At 37.7% G+C, this 14,397-nt stretch overlaps 2 protein-coding genes across 7 annotated transcripts; one reads left to right on the top strand and one right to left on the bottom strand.

Annotated features, from left to right (window-relative positions):
* Nucleotides 1-8,322: 8,322 nt before the first annotated feature.
* On the top strand, nucleotides 8,323-10,730 carry LOC131013122 (protein ELF4-LIKE 4-like). Of its 3 annotated transcripts, none has more exons than XM_057941140.1 (3): nucleotides 8,323-8,696; nucleotides 9,510-9,894; nucleotides 10,387-10,730. In XM_057941140.1, exon 2 carries the CDS (start codon nucleotides 9,533-9,535, stop codon nucleotides 9,875-9,877), a length of 345 nt encoding a protein of 114 aa, XP_057797123.1. In that variant the 5' UTR covers nucleotides 8,323-8,696; nucleotides 9,510-9,532; the 3' UTR covers nucleotides 9,878-9,894; nucleotides 10,387-10,730. The 3 variants fall into 3 exon arrangements, with proteins under 3 accessions (XP_057797123.1, XP_057797122.1, XP_057797121.1); XM_057941138.1 differs by having other exon boundaries at nucleotides 8,329-8,696; nucleotides 9,498-9,894; XM_057941139.1 differs by lacking the exon at nucleotides 10,387-10,730 and having other exon boundaries at nucleotides 8,325-8,696; nucleotides 9,498-10,048.
* Nucleotides 10,731-11,072: 342 nt separating this feature from the next.
* On the bottom strand, nucleotides 11,073-13,622 carry LOC131013121 (uncharacterized). 4 transcript variants are annotated; one of them, XM_057941137.1, is made up of 9 exons: nucleotides 13,338-13,621; nucleotides 12,597-12,680; nucleotides 12,454-12,512; nucleotides 12,235-12,330; nucleotides 12,068-12,145; nucleotides 11,936-11,998; nucleotides 11,676-11,849; nucleotides 11,442-11,537; nucleotides 11,073-11,359 (listed from the first exon to the last, which is right to left on the bottom strand). In XM_057941137.1, the coding sequence occupies exons 1-9, from the start codon at nucleotides 13,513-13,515 to the stop codon at nucleotides 11,288-11,290; spliced, it is 900 nt and encodes a 299-aa protein (XP_057797120.1). In that variant the 5' UTR covers nucleotides 13,516-13,621; the 3' UTR covers nucleotides 11,073-11,287. The 4 variants fall into 4 exon arrangements, with proteins under 4 accessions (XP_057797120.1, XP_057797119.1, XP_057797116.1 ...); XM_057941136.1 differs by having other exon boundaries at nucleotides 12,454-12,518; nucleotides 13,338-13,618; XM_057941133.1 differs by having other exon boundaries at nucleotides 11,073-11,537; nucleotides 12,454-12,518; nucleotides 13,338-13,622.
* Nucleotides 13,623-14,397: the final 775 nt, after the last annotated feature.

Consider the following 14,397-nt stretch of genomic DNA (forward strand, 5'->3'; position numbering starts at 1 on the left):
CTTGGCCTGTCATGGGCCTAAGATTGATCTCTTCATCTTTTACCCCAGATGCGGAGGGTTGACATGTTGATTCAGGGTGTGACCCCTTAACAACATCTTTTCCTCGAGCGTCCGGCTGTAAAGCCATTCTCTCAGGACTTGTGCTAGGGGTACTTGAATCCCCTGCTACAGGTAATCCGCCCTGTACGGAAAGCATTGCTTTAGCCCGGTTTTCACGGACAACGCGCAAGAGCGGCCTGTTGAGTACTTCCTGAAGATTGAACATCTTCATGAAGCAATCATCGATTTGGTTGGATACTTGGGCTTCGTCAGCCGCTTGTATCTTTCCAGCTTGTTTAGTGTGTAGTACACACTTCTGCCATTCTTGTTGTAGCAGCTCTAGACTTGCAAAGAGCTGCCCCTGTATTGCCTCGATGGCCTCCACTTCAGGGAGCTCCATCCCTTGTAAGGAAATCTGCAAGAACATTCTGATCAGATTTCAAAACGACAATATCATAATCATAATATTGACATTCGGCTTGCCATCTAAGCAGTCTAGATTTTTCAGGCTTAGATTCAATCTTTTTTGTTAAGAAAGCTTTAACGTTAGTGTTATCTACTTTCAAAACAAATTTCTTAGCAAGTAAGAAAAGCGGCCATTTTTTAAACGCCTTTCGCACTGCAAAGAATTCCTTCTCGTTGATGTGCCATCGCACAGCCTCGTCGTCGGAGAATAGACCACTACAGTATCTGCAAGGTTCTTCTCCAAAAGGGGTGATCTTTGTAAGCACTGCTGCCCACCAGAAATCACTTGCGTCGGTGTAGAGGACCAAGTCATCCTCGTCTTGTGGTATTGAAAGTTTCGGGAGATTTTTACAAATCTCTTTCAACTTCTTCATACCCTCCCGATGTTCCTCCTTCCATATGAATGGAACATCCTTCTTTAGTAATGGACTAAAGATTTTCCGGTACTCTGCAAGATTTTTGATAAACATTCCTGCAAAGTTAACAACTCCGAGAAAGCTTTGGAGCTGCTTCTTTTCTTTGAGATCTTCCGGAAATCCCTGGACTTTTTCCACAATATGATCTTGTAGAATTATCCTAGATTCATCGATCTCGATCCCCAGAAACTCCATCTTCTGGGTGGCTATGACTGCCTTCTTTTCTGACAGTACCAGTCCTTCTTGTTGACAAACATCCGCAAAGATCTCCAGATGCCTGACATGTTCATGAATGTTTTTTGATGCAATAAGGATGTCATCAATATAAACAAACATAAACGAAGAATAATCTTTGAAGAGATTATCCATCTTTCTTTGGAATATCTGGGGCGCGTTGGCTAACCCCATTGGCATGACATTCCAGACATAATGTCCTTGTGGAGTTGAGAAGGCTGTAAACTTCTTACTCCCTTCCTCCATGCGAATCTGGTAGAAACCTGATTTGCAATCGAACTTTGAGAATACCTTTGCACTTCTGATGCAGTTGATGAGGTGTTCTCTGCTTGGGATGAAGTATCCGTCAAACTCAAGAATGTCATTAATTCCTTTGTAATTAATAACCAATCTTGGTTTTCCTCGCTTGATCTCCCCATGATTTCTCACCAGAAATCCAGGACTGCTGTAGGGCGATCTCCCTGGTTCGATCAGCTTCAAATCAAGGTGTTCCTTGATTATTTCCCTCATATCCTGTTGATCTTGAGTATTCATCAGGATAGGTCTGTATCTAACGAACTCATGCTCCTTTCCAGTTTTAACTTTCAAGGTTGCTCTGAGCTGGTTCTTGTCCCACCATGCCAAAGGATCCTCATGGTAACACTTCTGGATTCTCATTTTGACGTCGGCAATGGACACCTGTTCTTCCTCCTTGATATCTTGGTGTGATATCAGGGAGACTTTGAGGATTTGAATTTCCTCTTCGGAGAGATTTGGGAATCCCTCAGTTCTGCATTTGAGCAAAACTTCTCCGAACCTCCTTTGATCCTTCATTTGGGGTCTCCGGAGTCTGCCATCATCACCACGCTTGCTGCGAAAGTTGATTGGCATCGAACGATGAAAAGCTCCCTTGAGCCTTTGCACAATGATTTTGTGATCACAATTGGTTGTGAACACTAGCCTCCTGGCTTCATTGTCCTGTATGTACCGCTTGAAGCTTTGCAGAAAATTATTTCCGAATAATATATCTGCTCCGGTATCATGGAAATAAATTGGTGGAGTTTTGACCTTGTACCAAGGTGTCTGTCCTGCTCCGCCGATCAATATTTCCGTCTGTTTTACTCCCTTTGATAAGAGTAAAATCTTCTTGGAGAAATCCCTTCCTGCAATTCGAGGTAGATCTTCTTCCACTTCTGTTGGAAAGACTCCTCGTTTTGCTGTACAGATTCCTGCTCCTGAATCCACATAAGCAGCAAAATATTCTGCTTTGAATTTCTCATATAACATCCCTACAGAGATGTATATCGAGAATGGACTGGTCATTGGATCATCACTCTTTGGCGCCCAATGGTGATCTCCATTCCTCCTGCTTTCCATGACCATGGTTTATATTTGTCAAGGAAATTTCGTCCTAGGATTAGGACATCTGCTTCTTGTCCGGCTTGGCCTTCGGTCTGAATTTCAAAACCTCCAACCTCCAGAGTTCCGATGTATCGGTTGTCGCCTGGATTTGCCAGATAATACAACATACTGCAGGGAAACTTGTTTTCCATGCTTGTTGTATCAATCTTTGTGGAAACCTGTCTCCATCCTTCGGGGCATTTGAATTTGACCTTCATGTCTGGGACTGGTATTTCCTGGATCGCCCTTCTCTCATAGGAATGAGAGAAACTTCTTGATATAGGTCCTGAAGTTAGCCTATTTCCTTGGAATGATAGCCTTGGTGCTCCCAGTCTGAGACTCTGGGTATGGCTAAGCACTGGTTTGTCTCCAACATCGATGTCGATTTCCCTGATCCGGGGAATTTCTACTCGGTTTGGAGGGGCTGCCTTGGCAACTTCCTTGAATATTTCTGGAATTTCAATAGATTCTTTTCCCAGAAATAACTCCGTATGATGGGAATTTGATAAGGCATACGAGACTTGATAAGTCAGTGAGTATGGCCTGTTTCCATCTGTCATGTACTCCTTCTTTTTGTAGTCCTGATAGAGAGTCAGGGCTCGGCTGAAGGATGAATCTTGTAGATTATAAGCGATCTGTGGGTAGAATTCGGTTATAATCTTCTTGGCATAGAGATTGCCCGAAAAAGCTCCAAGAACTGATTCTCTGGCATCTTTGACCCTTTTGTCGCAGAGTGCGACATCAATTGGTTGGTCTGTCCCTGGGAAGAGGGAAGATTTGATCACCAACTGAATTGCTCCAATATGAATCCATTTCATCGTGCTTGCGACTTCTGGCTTCATTTTCTTGAGATCCTGCCTAATATCTTCGGCCGGAACCAGCTGGATTTCCACCTGGTTACTTGTGATCTCAATTGGAAGCGCCGTTTCTTGGCTTGTGACGCCAAAATAGACATGATGCTTCCTTTTGGTTGGAATCAAGCTATTAAGAACTCGATTCAATCTTCCATTGGAAAACCCTTGATAGGTTTGAACCTCCTCGGTTTCCTTCTTGAGTTTTCTTACGAGCTTCTTCACCACCTCTTCTTGTGGAATCAGAAAATGGCTGGTAAATCCATTCTGATCCTCCTTCTGGGTGTGATGAACCTCGCTTTCCTCTTTAGTCTGACTCGTCTCCGGTTGATCCATCGGTCAACTCCGAATCCTCAGAACTAAAGACCTCTTCTTGCTCATATATACTCTCATCAGAGGATATATCTTCGAATTGATACACGGGTATCAATTTCTGGTGGTAGATAGCGTCTTCGATATCCGGTGTGGATTCGAATCTTCTTATCTCCCTTTTCTCGTTATCTGGGCAATTGGTTGAAATATGCCCCTTTGCACCACACGACCAGCAGTTGCAATCCTTAAAACTTTCATTTGTTTTGGCTTGAGTGCGCCTGAAAGTTTTTCTCGCCGGAATTCTCTTTTGATTTGAGAATCGGTTCCTTGATGGTCCGCTCCGTTGGCCTGACTTGTAGGAGCGTGCCTTCTGTCTGGTCCACATAGTCCTTGGCTTCCAAGAACTCCTTCTGGACTTTCTTTCATAGGGTTGGTACCTATGTTTCTTTCGGCTCCTCCTTTGATACAGCAACTCAGCACCAATCTCTGTTGGAAGATCAATGTTGTCGCACATCAATGGGGATTTCTTGTTGAGTCTTCTCAATCTTTTGAGATTCCTCTGGTCCGCCGCCTTCTGGCACCATTCGGACAGCTTCTTGTGGACATAAGACATCCTCCTTGAAGCACTATCGAGGGGATATCCTCCGGGCGAAACATACTCCTTGATGAGCATCTCTCTCCATGGACTTGGAAACTTTGGGAAAAAGAGGTCCATGGCCGTTTGATCTTCAACTTCCCCCATATGAACATATAGGGTATAAAGGCGCAGAAATTCATCGAGAGCTTTTGGCTCCAGCACCATCAATCTTAGATTGTGAAGTGCCTGTTGATATTTCTTGCGCTTCTCCTCTGCGGCTCCTTCGAAAAAACCCATTCCCAAGAAATGGATTTTAATCTGCTTAGTAATCTCCTTGATGATGTCATACATGGATGTACTACTAAACAATTCTTCCCTTACTGGAACCTCAAGTTTGTCCCAGTATTGTTTTGCCATTCCTGCCAAACTAGCTTCGAAGACTCTGGCAAATTCTTTTTTATCGTAATCAATTGTAGCGATTACGACTTTCAATGATGAAGCCCATTCGTCAATGAGACCCTCCCATTCTTTGAAGCTGGCTTCGTCAAGGTTGAGAATCAATCCATATGGATGGACTGGTTCCAGTGTGACCTTTCCAACCGGAGTATTCTGCATCTGAGGCCTCCGTCGTCGGGTTCGCTGGAACTGGCTTGCATCGTCTTGTGCTGACCCTTTTCCTGACGATTCTTCTCCTTGAGGCTCAATTTTGGGGCCCTCATCTCCTTGGTTCATCTTTAGATCAACCATATTGAGGTTAGCAAAAGACTCTGCTAACTCTTGTAGATCCTCCAATCCGATTCTGTCAAGGCTTTCCATGATATTTGCCTTTCATGATTCGGATTATGTCCTCCGGCTGCAACTCCTTGGGTGTTGCATCAAATAGAGAGGTAGACGTCGGGTCTTTGGACCATTGATTCCGAATTTTCCCGGAACATGGTTTTCGCCTTTCGATCTCCTCTATTCTTTTCTGGATATCACGCAAGAGAGTTAGTATTTCCTCTTGTTTGAGTGATATTCTGCTTAACTCCATCGGTAGATCATACAGCTTGACGCCATAATATTCCACCGTCTTCTGGATCTCCCGCAAGTTGACGTTGTCGGAAGAGCTTGGCTCGATCTTTTGGTAGCCTGGATAGACCACTCCCGCCTTGTCTTTGGGTTCCATTAGTCGTGAGACCAATGGGCTTCCTCCATGTTCTGTTCAATCCTTGTTCTGGCTGCCGCCATTCTCATGAGATTCTCATGATAAAATTGGATACTCGCGATGACCTCACGAATAAACTCGATATCTCCTCCTCGTCGTAGGTTGGTAACGAGAACTCGATTATTCCACCTGAGATCGCCTAATAGGCGACTGGTTTCTATCTCCAGATTCTGGAGAGAGTTCCTGTAGTGTACACATCTCGGACACTCGTCCGGATCCATAAACTTTTAATGGAGTCTCCTCCCACATGGGTTAATAATAAAATAAACTAAAAATTATATAATTCCTCTATAAAAACCCGCTCTGATACCATTTTGAGAAGCGCGGGATCAATTTGAACAATTACCAATTATAATAATTTTTTGCTTAACAGTACGTGGCGTTGTCGCACAGTCCAGACCCAGTTTACCGAAGTAACCTATCGGGCACGAGGAAAGTTTCCAGCCGATATACTAGTCAAGCTTAATTAGGCAAAAGATGGGAGATAAAGAGAAATTAAGTATAAGGGTAAAAATGGCATTTCACAATAAAGTGGGTATTTTTCATAGATGTTTTATAGAGGTGGGTAGATTTGATAGATGTATTATAAAAGTGGGTATTAAAAACCATTTGCCCTATATATATATATATATATATATAAAGATAAAAAAAATAAAGAAAATAGGAAAAGGACAAAAATATAAAAAAAGAAAGAAATAAAACAAAAAAAAAAAATGGTTGAAAATCAAAATAGTGGGGGGAGGAGAATTGGGGATTAAGAGTTTCGAACTCTTGACCTCAAGAGTAGAAACTGATGCTTCCACTCGACCACCACAAGATTTTGTATATTTAATCTGAAAACATATATCTATACTATAAAGACGATGCGGCCACCCGCATGCAAGTTTTTGCGTTTTTGAAAATGGTGTAATTCCAATGCCACATTGTCCATCACTAGGACACAAACAAATCAAGTTGAAATATACAAATTATTCATCATTTCAATACTGACATTTTTAATCTATTGCTGTATCTCTACATTCATGCACATTGTACACTATAAAATTACAAATTATTCATCATTTCAATACTATTTCTCATTTAAAGATATTGCTATTGATTTGATAGTCAAAATTTAACTTCTAAGTCATAATATTTCATATTGAGTTTTCACTAAAAGCGATATTTACGATTAGATTTCAATCATTCATTTTTTCTTTTTTCTTTTTTTTTTGAGGTAAACCAATCAAATTACAATGATACCAATATATCCTATCAAATTCATACACGTATTGTTTATGGGCCTCTAATAATGGGCACAAATTATTATTCCTAACTCCCAAGTGGTCCCAAGAAGATATAATATTTGGAAACTTCTTCGCCTGTACATATCTTTTAATTGACCCATAATTATAAAAGTATTTTCCTAATTATTAACTCGAACAAATCTCAACATTTTTCGAGCTTATTCTAAGTTATATTCAATTTTTGACATGTTTCAATAAAGTTTAAACTTTTCATTCATTATAATATAAGTTCGTCTCTCCTAATATGTGCAAGTTTGTGATTTAACTCTCGTTGTTTGTGGAGGGTCATCTCCATGTGCCATGTACGTGTGATTAATAAAATCTCTCTTTTTCCTTAAAAAAAAAAATATGCGCAAGTTTGAAATTAGATATTTAAACTCAAATTTGATGTCAAAATTTAAAATTAATCAAAGACTTTTAAAATATGTTTGACTATTTTCACTTATTGTCAATTCTTCTATCAGATGTCTTAACTAATTGAATTAAAAATTGGTGCGATAGAATTAAAGCTTCGCAACGGCTTCGGATGTTCGATGATGAAATTAACAATACAAAAAGTAGTCTAAATAACGAATCTCAAAAACCCTAAATTAATTTTAAATTTAGACATTAAATTTAAGCTTTAATTTACGGGGGAAAAAAATCAAGAAAAGACGAATTTATTGTAAATTTGAAATATTTGAGACATCATTAAAACATTTTAAAAACTCCGTGTAATTTGAAATAAAGTGGGATGCCTTGAGATTTCAATAACGAATCGGTTCTATTTAATACTCTCTTCGTCCCAAATTTTCTTTTTGGACGTCACATTTATAATGTTTCAATCTAAAAAAGAAAATAATTTATTTTATCTATTATCTCTATCGCTTTCCTCATTTACGTTATCTATTTTTTACTTTTTCAATACTCTCTCTACTTCTTTTCTCATTTACTTTATCTCTCTATTACTTTATCTATATTTTCTTAATTTATGTGTCATTTTGAGATGTTATTATTGGGACGAGGAGAGTATACTTATGAGTAAAAATTTAAAATGCACATTTTTGTTAAGTTGTAATGAAAAATGCCCACTTTTATAAAACTATTGTGTTTATGTTCAAATTGATTAAATTATCTTTAATGTCTCAATCAATATACATGCAAGACAAAAATAGTCTGTTGTCGGAAAAATAGGCCGCTGCCAGGGCGGCAACCTACTTTTTCTTGTAGCAAATTAAAAATTTCAATAAAAAAAGTAGCTTACCGATAGGAAAATGAGCGACAACCTACTTTTTCGATAGCAGATAATTTTTTTCTACATTTTTCTTACACATTTGTAATTGTGTCAGAAAAGTGTAAGCCTTTACTCAAAAAATGAGCAAAACCATCAACATCCAAAGATAATTTTGACTCTTCCCTTTAATTGAGCATAGAATTAACTTTTTTATAACAATAGATATTTTTAATTAAAAATTATAAATATGGGCATTTTTACCCATTAACGCTATATTTATTCCCAACCTATTGGTATATTTTTTTCGATTCTTTTTAATTGTCAAAGAAAGGAAAAGGAATTATAGCATTAACTATTGGAGGCAAGTGGAAGCTAACATGGGAGCTGGAGATTGGAGAATACTTTTCCATAATCATCGAAAAAGGCCAGCAATGAATGAAGGCCGAATCCCGCAGGTGAAGTAAGCGGAGAGAGAAAGTACATATCCATCTGTCAAAACTCTCTCTCTACAATTTTTAGACAGAGAAAGAAAAATCCCACAAAGCCACCATAGGACGAGGATCCTCCGTGTGACTGACTCTCTGTATTGTCGAATCCCGTACAAAGCAATTCTCCTCTCTCTCTCTCTTCATGATTTCAGGGGACCTGTAATTGTTTGTAGTGTTGACATTTGAAGACAAAAGACAGAGAAGAGCTAACCTATGGTGCTCAATTAAAAGGTGAACTTCTGGAAAAACCTTTGTTGTTGGCTTCTTCTTCTTTTTTTCTTTGTGTCTAACTCTGTTTCTTGATGGGTTTGCTTTTCTCGTTCTTTAATGCATGTGTGATTTCTAAATTCTTGAACTTTTTTTTTGTTCCTCGTTAGATTTCTTTATTTGTGTGTTTTATTGCAATTTAGGCACCTGCTTCATGAAAGAAACAAAGCTTTTTGTACTGAGTTGTCATAAAAATTTCAACTTTCCTTTTTGCGTTTTCTGACCCCTTCTTTTCAAGAATGTAAGGTTTTAAATTAAAGGTGTTTGGTTTTTCAATTTTGTTCACAGTTGAGCTCTTTTGTTTTTTCTTTTCTAACTAGAGAGATTTATCTGATGTGAGTATTCGGAATTACAATCATTAGAATATGACTCAATTAGCTTATTTATTGAAAAGCGATCAAATTTCTCTTTATCTCTCTGACTGTGTTTTTTCTTTTTCATGTGTACTTAGTTTCAGTTGCCATCTGATATGAAGAAGTAGAAGTTATGACTTGTTTTTAACTTTTCTGTTGTACATGGATTCAATGGATTATTGTCTTACATTCACTTTCTTGAAGAATACTATAATAAAGGAGTCTTCCTAATTCTTTGGAGTATAGTCTTAAATTTTAGTTTAATTTTCAATATGATTTGAAGAAGTAGAAGCTCTGGTTGTCTGATTTATGTACATTGTATACTGATTCAAAAAATTCTTGTGCTACATTGATTTTCTTGAAGAATAAAATGAAGGAATAAAAAAGTGATCTTGATCTGTATCTTCTTTAGCTAATGTTGCAGTTGAATTGAGCAAAGAAGGAGTGATGGAAGACGATATATTTTCGAGCATTGCAGCTAGTGGACAGATTGAGCCTAAGTTTCAACAAAGATTTCAGAAAAACTTTGTGCTGGTCCAGAACATTTTGGACCAGAACAGGTTGTTGATAAATGAGATCAACCAGAACCACGAGTCGAAGATCCCAGACAAGTTGACGCGTAATGTGGGACTAATTCGTGAGCTCAACAACAACATTAGACGGGTGGTTGACCTATACAGCCATCTCTCCGACTCTGCCAGATCAATGGAAACCTTGTCTGAAGGGGAGTCGGCTGGGACAACTAAGTCCGATGGGAGAGGTGGACTAAAGAGAGTTAGGTCTGGCAATTGATCATATCCCCTTCCTAGGTATGAAGCTTCAATCTTGTGGCTTCATTATATGACATGTTCTTCGCCTTAATCATGATGATGAGTTTTTCTTGCAATGAGATTACTCGATTGTTTCTTATGCAAATTGTTCTATTGAATCGGTGATATGTGAAAAAAGTACAAAATTTCATTCCTTGTGGCTTCATCATGCTACACTTTCATGGCCCTGATCTTGATAATTGAGATTTTGTTGAAAGGTACAAAATTTCATTCTTGTGGCTTCATTGTGTGACATTTTCTTGGCCTTAATCTTGATAAACAGCTCTTCTTCCATTGAGATTAGTCAAATACACCTCACTTGTAGCTTAGTAACTTGTTCCATTTAATATATGATACAAAATTTCATTCTTGTGGCTTCATTATATGACATTTTTCTTGGCCTTAATCGTGATAATGAGGTCTTCTTGCATTAGGAATAATCCATACACCTCACATTGTAGCTTACGAAACTATTCTGATTGAATCATGTAGTCTTACTGCACTGAATCTGGTGGAAGAGTACATACACGAGATTTAGGTCTTGCTTCATATCTGGGGTTGTTTGATCTGTGGAAAGGTACAAATTTTCAATTTCAATTATCGTAGCTCGATTTCTTGTAACATTTTCTTGAGATTGATCTCCATAATGAGCATTTCTTGCATTAGAAAAGTCGATACGCCTCACTTAGTAGCTTATGTAACTGTTCTGATTGGAGTAATGTAGTTTTGCTGCACCCAACCCAAATCTGCTATTGCAATGTTGTTTGTGAACCTGCTGATTGTAGACAGTGAAGGGTTTTACATCTATCACCACTTAATGTGTTTGGTTCATTTTAGATTCTTCGTGTTGTAACTCCAACTTACTAAAGAAAAATGGGCAGAATTTCACTTTTTCAGTTTGCAATAAAAGAATAGGTTGTTCTCTTGTAAATTGATAAGCATAAGAAGCATATAAAATATCTCGTGATGAAGTTTTGAAACGCTAATTTGGATCGATTTTGGTGGACTAGAATTGTTGGCAACAACTTGTGATGTTAGCAGCCACAAAAAAATAATAAAATGAAAACTAGATTCTGATTGTGAAGAATACTGTTAGATTATAGACTTGTGTTTTGTCCCATTTGATGTTCCTCTGTTAAATTTGTTACTTTGCTGACAGAATCATACGAAAAAGAATCTTGGACAAAAAGCCAACATTGATTAGATTTAAAGGGTTTGTCTCAATTCATTAGATTCTTGATCGATGGATGATGATCATACACTTTGCATCGATTCGAGGGTAATTTTGTCTTTTAGAAATTGTACAAATAATAATACAAACGTAATCTCTCTTTTTCTTCAATAATCATTAGATACGAACCGGGTCTGGTCAGACCATTTGGATCTCGAGCTCCTACATCGATCTTTCTATCAAAGCAGCAAAACATTTTTTCCAGTCGGAAACCTTCTCGTCACCGTTAACTACCTGTAACGAACTCCAATATAAAAAAAAAATAGGATGTGAAAAAATAACTGCATGAGAGAGTTGAGTAGTTGTATTTCGAAACCTCAAATAGCAATCCATTCTGAGGGGCATTGTCTAATGCCTCTACACAAATAAAAGCAGCATCTTCTTTGCTAAGACTTCCCTTTGCTGCACAACCCTGTCATCCATATTATCTAGTCAATCCAGAAAATTCATATGAATTCTTATACGGGTAATCGAAATAGTTTTTGTAATATCCCCCTACAGGTATTTTAACGTGCAAGGCCCGAACTTGGACACGAAAAAATGGAAATACCTCATGGAAGCAGAAACCTTGTTGCCCCCCAGGGGTGTTTTTCAGGATCCCAGTTCTGATGATGGTGTAAGGGACACCAGAGGCCTTCACCACATCCTCATCTTGCTCAGCTAGTTTTCTTGCGTTGCTGTTCATGACGGCTTGGATGCCGCTAGAATCCCTATAAACAGACAGCTGAAAACCTTCACACACTCACAACATCAGACATATGTGTTTTTTGAGGTTGCAGAGCTTAGATTCATGTCTGAAATTTGTGATACCTGAGACAATAAGATCACATGCTGCAGGCCTTTCCAGCCATCCACGTTGTACAAGCTTCCTTCCTATGATTTCTAATTATCGGTCAAATGCATTGATGAAGTAAAACACAATGTTTTTTAAGGGATACGTACAACTGGGCATATAACTGCACGGACGCCTTTAAAGGCCTTCTTCAAGAAGGTCTTCTCCTTTGGATCTCCAGCCAAAGACTTCAAAACAAACAAGAGCTTCAGATTTAGACAGCAAATTTGTTTCACTTTAAAGTGAAACAATCTGTAAGGAGAATATGTGTACCAACCTCAACATAAGCGCCAAATGCTTCCATGGCAACGCGCTTGTCCTTCACAAGAGCTTTTACTCGAAGTCTTTTGACAATCAGCTGAAGTATAATCATCTGGAGAAGCAAATGATCGAACACCAAAGTTTCAAAACATGACAGCAGAGTACCATTTTTCGTGTTCCAAATCCTAATGCAATCTAGACTAATAAATTCGGATCATATAGTATTTATTATCACCTGACCAATCTCATTGTCCCCATCAGTTACTAACACTGCATCTCTAACTTCGCCTTCCTCTGTTTCTAGAAAAGAAAATGAATTAATGCGACCATCAACAACAAAGGACTAACAAAAGCAATAAATCTGCTAAAATATAGGACCTGGAGCCTCATCTTCGTTCAGTTCATCTTCATCTTTCTCAAGAATATCAGGAGCTCCATACCATTTCCTCAACTTTGGACCACCTACATGTGAACCAAACACATTCTTACTCGACAAGCAGGGTTGTAAACGAATCAAATCTAGTGCGCACACACTGTCATTTCAAGCTTGTTTGAACTTTTATCGATTTTTAAGAATCATGTCTGAGACTGATCGATTATTTTCCGAAGCAAGAAGAAGCAATAAACTACCAATTCAAGCTTGATTGAATGATCATCACGATTTCAAACGGTGCTGGAACTTGGTTCATTCCCAATCAAATCGAGCTTACAAACGAAACTATTAAAATACTGTAGATGACCAAATTACATTTCAAACAAAATGATTCAGTAATGAATAAAATCTAGCAAGCTCGCTACCATTTTAAGATCGTCTGAACTTTTATCGATCTTTACGAATCATGTTTGAGCTTGATTGATATTTACCAAATCAAGAAGAATAAATGAACTTTCAGCACCAAGCTTGATTTTGAATATTCATCGCGGCTTTCGCAATGCGTTTCAACATAATCAATCAAAATGAAACCCTTAAAGTCTTAACCACACAATAAATTACATTCCAACACACGAATTCAGCACATAAATTTTGGAATTGAGCGAATCCAGTTAGTGAAAACTAGTCCAAGACCTGCAATGAAAAAATTGCAAGGCAAAAAAGGTGAAAATGAAAGAGCGCGGGACCTTCAATGTAATCGAGAATCTGGTCCATGAAGCCGAGTTTTTTCTTCTTGGACGAGAAGCAGGTAAATGAGAGCCGCTTTTCGAAAGAGGAAGACGGTTTGGCATTCTCGAAAGCGCGGTTGGAGTAGAGGGATGAGAGAGAGTTGGAGAGAGAGAGGGCTGAAGCTGAACCCGCCATTGATGGAATTCAGCTATCTTTGATTGTTCCGTACTTTCGTTTTCCCACCAATTTTCTCTTATCTGCGTTTCGTATGTCATCCAATCGTTCGAATTTTGGACTTTGGAGTGGGACCGCTTAGTGTCGATAAAATAAATTTTAAGTTTTAATGTATTTGATATTTCACACTTTGTATTTTCTTACGTTCGTGTATTTTTATTTGTTAAATTTGAGTTGTTATGAAACTCAACATTCTTGGTTCAGTTGATGAAACTTCTCAATTTAATTTTTTTTAGTGGATTATACGGATGGAATTCTATCTCCCACTAGGGCCACACTACTTACAGCTGGTCTCTGGTGCGCTCACACGTCGTGAATTTTAAGCATTATCTTATATGGAGCTTGAAGATTATAACTTATTTGTGAATATTATTTTGTCTAGAATTTGTGAAACTATAATTAAATTATGAGAATAATCTCGTCTCAAACTTTAAACAACATCGTCAAATTTGAAATCATATTCAATCGTATACATAAACGTATTATATATATACATATTAATTTGTGAGTATGATGTGATAAACTTAAACTAATATTATATAATAAAATAAAATACAAATATAAATCTTTTTTAGATATGGAAATTGATTAAAAATTTAGAAAAAAATAAGAATGAATGAAAATTGAAGAAAATTAAAATAGAGTGATTATAGGGCGCCACGTAGGATATGATTTATTTTACTATTTTATATATGTAGATAGATTGGGCATATGCATGTATTTTATTTATTTATAACATTTAGTTGAAGAATATCTTTTCTAAAAAATGAATTGACATTTGAATTGATTGCTTTTTCGTGGATTAATTTATTGGTATACTTTATTTAAGTTTTAGTCACACTT

Source organism: Salvia miltiorrhiza, chromosome 2 (assembly GCF_028751815.1).
Source record: "Salvia miltiorrhiza cultivar Shanhuang (shh) chromosome 2, IMPLAD_Smil_shh, whole genome shotgun sequence".
NCBI classification, from domain to species: Eukaryota; Viridiplantae; Streptophyta; class Magnoliopsida; order Lamiales; family Lamiaceae; genus Salvia; species Salvia miltiorrhiza.